Source organism: Typha angustifolia, chromosome 12, assembly GCF_048772165.1.
Source record: "Typha angustifolia cultivar Huaian chromosome 12, ASM4877216v1, whole genome shotgun sequence".
Classification (NCBI taxonomy): Eukaryota; Viridiplantae; Streptophyta; class Magnoliopsida; order Poales; family Typhaceae; genus Typha; species Typha angustifolia.
In genome coordinates this window covers 6,482,038-6,487,450 of record NC_133250.1, presented here as the reverse complement: position 1 = coordinate 6,487,450, position 5,413 = coordinate 6,482,038, and the positions used below count along the sequence as shown (strand labels likewise).

Sequence of the window (5,413 nt, the reverse complement as noted above, 5' to 3'; positions counted from 1 at the left end):
AGTGGTATTTTCTCAAATTGGACAAAATTCAGTCAGTAAAAGTAAAGCAAACTTACAATATTTATAGATTCCTACAAAAAGATGGAATCTGCATAATTTATCCATCTCAACTGTATAGTAGCTGTAAATTTGAGAACACTATTAATACTGCTGTAAAACTAACAGCAAATAGTTAATGAAATTGCATCATCACAATGATGGAAATCATAGGGTGAGACAAGATATTGTATCAATTGCATGATCAGCCACTAAAATGCATGAAACAATTAATAAAAAGGCATGAGTGCCGTAATCTTCAATTGAGAGCTTATAGACGAATTGCATTCAGTTAAACCTTGCAAATGACAACTAAAAAGTCATTGAAGCTTATCATATGTACTTTAAGAAAAGAAAATAACCAGAGATTGTCAAACCTACAGTTTGTGGACCTTCCTTTGCAATACAATACAAATATATCTTGAGTCTGGCATGCATCCAGAAATATAAATCTTTAAATTGATTTACAAGGTTATAAATTTAGAAATATAGATAGACTCAAGTACAATATGCTACTTCCACGTGGTACGAGCTGTAGCCTGTAGGTGTGATAATCTTTTCATTAAGCAACAAGGAGCACCTGCTGGATATTGTTCGTGCACCACAAAATAAAAGTACATCAATTTTAAGGAACAAAAGAATTGAGTTCGAGATCAAAATGGAACTAAACAGCAAGTCATAATGAGAAGAGTGAAAGCCAACAAGCAGGCAGTACTACTAAAGCTGTTCTGAACAATTATAAGGGAAACTGGAGGCTTAGTCATCAGGAGATTTGATGCTTGGAAATCAAAGATGATGAAAATAACTCCTCACTACCATAGGTACTACTGCACAATAATAGCAACCTGCCCTAACAACAACAAAAGTGGCAAACTGTAATCTACAACCTGCACTAACAACAACGAAAGTGGCAGACTGTAATCTACAACCAGCTACATAGTGGAGTAGTATTTAAAATCCCCAACTAATTTCTAAACATTTGAAGTATCTCCTGAAGAACTTCTCTTTTCTTTGGAAAAAATAATGCACAAACCCATCAGCAAGTCAATAGTCAGTGGAAGAAAGGACTAATGATGGAACCAATTTAGGCTAAGATCCAGATAGAAGAAAGGAGAGCAAATTATGAAGCTTAATTTAAGACCGGGGCATCTTAACCCTTGGTGTTGCCTTCTTCATTTGTCGGCCATGCTCTTTCTCCTCCTTTCTGCGAAGTACCTCAGCACTCAACTTTGTCGCTGCCTCCTTCATGAGCTTCTTCTTTTCTGCCTTCTTCTTTTGCAGCAATTGCTGCCTAACATTCTGGAGTTCTTTATATGCCTCTTGGGCAGCCTTCACTCTAGCTGCCTCAGTTTTAGAGCGAGCCTGCAGTTAGCATAGAAATAAAAATGATGGCACTTAGGAAGTGAACTATTTTGAACCCAAAATAATCGAAGAACGCTACTGACATGAGAGCTTAATTTGTAGCGCCCAATTAAGTCGATGTAATAAGGTACAAGGGAGACCAATCTCATCATATCACCCATGCTGTTGGCATCTGGAAGTACAAATTTGAACGTGAGAATTTTCTTATGAGAGCCAGGTTGTTGGTCAGAAAAATGGAGCGAGATGAACCACTTCCCGAACTTCTGAAATACCCTATCACCAAAGACCTACAAAGAGATAACAGTTAATACAGGGAGAAGATATGCTGAACACAACACTAATCTTTAGTAATGCAAATCAGATGACTAGTGTATGTTACAATAGGTCAACTTCCATTTTTTACTTACATTTCTTTTTAATAGCCCTTCAGAATGATCGTAATTCATAAAACGACAAGGTGAGAACAGTAGAGACTGGTTTGAAGTTTGAACAGATGAAAGGAGACGTTTCAATGAAAAGCAGACTTGAAGAATAACACAGTAATTCCTACGTTTCTCAAAAGTTGGCTTTTACTAGAGATGATATTTCCAACTTGATACATATCCAATAAACAACAGGAGAAGAATTAGACAAATGACAGCTCAGAAACAGAATAATTTCCTCCTTGCTTTACTGGTGAATAGTTAGCAAAGGAGTTTTCAATTTTACCACAAGTTGCATCTTTTCCGCTTAGTTGCAAATGACAATTCTTGCCAATATCCACAAAGAATAGAGGGTTCATTGAAGACTAACCGCAAATCCAAGTTTGTCTGAGTCAATGGAAGCATAAAATTATAAAAGATACTAAAAATATCCCCTAGGGAGCTATCCTGCAGGCACCAAAAAAGGCACAAACATAACACTAATTTTTCTATTTCTTAATTTCTTCTTGCTTACTAATACATGATTGTATGCATTTATATGAACACATTTGTGTCCCTTTATATGACCGACTCATGACCTTTCAACTGTTATAATTCATGATATATTAAAACTCTTGACTCTTAGACTTATGACCCTTAGGTTCATGTAACCTATGTCTTTTTAACTCACTTATGACTCTTAGACTAGTATTGACTTTGACTATGACCATAACTTTGACATTATCTTGACTCCACATAGGATGCAATTCACACTAACGGAAATAGCAAATTACATTTCTAACCATAGTTCAAAGTTTTGGTTTCGGTTTTAGTTTTGGCTTAGTTGAAAAACGAATCATTTCAGTTAGTTTCGACCAGTTTCAGTTCTAGTTTTATTGTATCGGTTTCAGATTTCTTTTAATAAATAATCTTTTTTATCTTATTGTTTCAATGTATCACACAAAATCTAATAGCATTTAAGAAATGAGGTTGATATTGATGAGGTACAAGTATGTTAAATCCAACTTAGAATATAAAACATACATTAAAAAAATTATTCTTAGGTTGTTTCAGTTGGATGCTAAATGAATTTTGGATTGGAGAAGACCTAAATGCAAAACATTTTGAAGAAATGTCTCAGTTTTAGACGAAACTTCAAACTATGTTTCTAACAAAATCTTGTCAATTTATTTAAGGATAAGCTTCAAGATGCTCAGGAGAGCATGAAACAAGATAAATCATCACTAAATATTTACTAAAGCAGCAGAAGAGCGTGACAACTCTTCTCATTGTTTCATCCAAGGTAGATATACCCCTTCAGAGTACATCAAATAAGGTCCACATATTTATAAGGTAAATCAGACTTCTATTTGTGATTAAGGACAAGAAGAATATATCTAAGTCAGTGTTCAGAAGGGAGAACACCTACCAAATTTCTATATCCATTGCTTAAACATCAAGGGAGGTTCCAAGTCGGCAAATAGCAACACCGAATCAGCACATTTCCCTCAGGGTATTTAACATTTACACAACTTCCCTCATCAAGTAAAATGGTTCATTCAATTTCACAGACATGTAGTCTTCTATTAGCACACATATCATAGGTTATAGAAGAAAACTGCCTACCTAGAAAATTAAGCATTTAACCAGTTTAGGAATCGTTGAAGTACTATTCTAACTAACTACTGCAAAAGTACATGAACTGATACATTTTGCGACATCAAAAAATTCAAAGAGCAAAATCTTGGTCTCAGAAGCTGAGTATAATACCAACAATGGAAATTGCACCTGGTCAAGCACAACATCAGTGATCAGATCCCCTGCGACCTCTTTCGACTCCGCGATCACCAACAGCTCATCCGCAACCCACCTCCTTCCCGTAGGAGCTGCATTCACCACCACAGCAAACCGCCCAAGATCCTTGGCCTCCTTCTGCATCGCCTTCGCCACCTTCTTCGTTGCAACCGCCAAAATGACGTGATCCATCGCCTCCTCATTCATCATCACCTCAAATGTAATCGTATCCTTCTTCGCAAACATTACATCGAACACCTTGGCTACAAGATCATACCTCCTCCGCAACTCCATCGTCGCAAACAATCCCTGGCAATACCGCCGGCCACTGGCGTAAAACTTGAACACGTCATTCCCTTCCTTGAGGAGAAGCGGCGTGTCCTGGCCATCGCCGGTGCCCAAAAGGCTGAAATTTTTGTCAAATATGGAATCTTTGGCGGCAAATTTGGACGCCCATGCTAGGGCGATGGCCTCGTTCTGGCGCTTTCCGGTGAAGTAGTTGATAGCGAAGAAGATCAAGAAGGCGACACAGGAGATCTCGATGGTATAGGAGAAGAGGAAGGAAGAGGAAGTGGAAGGAATTGAGTCGGGAGACGAGGTGCGTTCGGTGAGATTGGAAGGGATTGGATCTGGAACGAGGAAGGGGATCCCTTCGAACTCGTCCTCGTCCCAGATATCGACAGTAGGAGGAGGATGTGGTAGTGGTGGTGGTGGTGGTGGAGGAGGAGGAGGAGGAGGAGGAGGAGGAGGGGAAGGAGAAAAGGAGGAAGAGAGGGGAGGAGTGGAGGGCAGGAAGGTGATGGCCTCGAACTCGTCCTCGTCGGCGGTAGCAACATCGTCGGAATCGAAACCCTCGAACTGGGCCGCGAGGGTGGAAAGGTGGGAGAGGAGGAGGGGAAGGACAAGGATTCCGACGAGGACGTGGATTGAGCTCGGATTCGCCATGGAATGCTCTGGGTCGAGGTTTTCTTTTCGATAATAGCGTGTATTAGTGACTAAGACATACGTGACACTACAAATCAAATCATATATTTTATCTATTTTATAATTCACGCTCCTTTTAAAAATTTTATAACTCAACTTCTAATGTTTTTCAATAATTTTGATTTAACACCCACCATTAATTTAGAAGGAATTAGAAAAAAAATATTTTATTATAACAAATAAAATAATTTATAAATATATAAATTACTCATGTTTTTTTATCCTTTTGTTTTTCTTTCCAAATAAGAAGAATAAAAAAAGAGGAGAAGGACGGGGAGGGGAGAAGATGAGAACAGCGACGATAACAATGAAAGAGATATGTGAAAAAAATGGTGGAGGAATATAGAAAATGAGATGGAATAGTATAAATATTTTAGTAATTTAGTCGACTTTATTTGACGAAAGTAACGTTAAGGTGTTAAATTAAAATTATAAAAAAGAAAATAAACAATTGAGTTATAAAATCTTCAAAGAGATGTATAAGTCACAAAATAAATAAATGTAGAAAGTGATTTATAAAAATTCATATTTATAAAGATAAACTATTTGACACTACAAATATTCTTATATTACATGCTTACCTCGAAGTAGTTATTCACACTCTTTACCTTTGCAGAATATCTAATTATAAAGCAAGTAATAGTTAAAATTAGAGGGAAATACACTCATAGGTAGGCTATAATTTGTAATTCTTGTGAACTTCTATTTGTGTCGCTTAACTTCTTTATGGTCATAATATATATTTAACCGTTAGTTTTCTTTTCAAAATTAATAATAAGAATAATTTTTTGTTAAACTGTGAAACTTTTTATAACATATTTGTAATATCCAAAGTG

General features: G+C 36.8%; 1 protein-coding gene across 2 annotated transcripts; it reads right to left on the bottom strand.

Moving 5' to 3' along the window:
* Positions 1 to 391: 391 nt before the first annotated feature.
* Positions 392 to 4,609, bottom strand: LOC140772005 (uncharacterized protein At5g49945-like). Of its 2 annotated transcripts, none has more exons than XM_073113883.1 (3): positions 3,570 to 4,609; positions 1,482 to 1,685; positions 392 to 1,398 (listed from the first exon to the last, which is right to left on the bottom strand). In XM_073113883.1, exons 1-3 carry the CDS (start codon positions 4,536 to 4,538, stop codon positions 1,171 to 1,173), a joined length of 1,401 nt encoding a protein of 466 aa, XP_072969984.1. In that variant the 5' UTR covers positions 4,539 to 4,609; the 3' UTR covers positions 392 to 1,170. The 2 variants fall into 2 exon arrangements, with proteins under 2 accessions (XP_072969984.1, XP_072969985.1); XM_073113884.1 differs by having other exon boundaries at positions 395 to 1,398; positions 3,588 to 4,607.
* Positions 4,610 to 5,413: the final 804 nt, after the last annotated feature.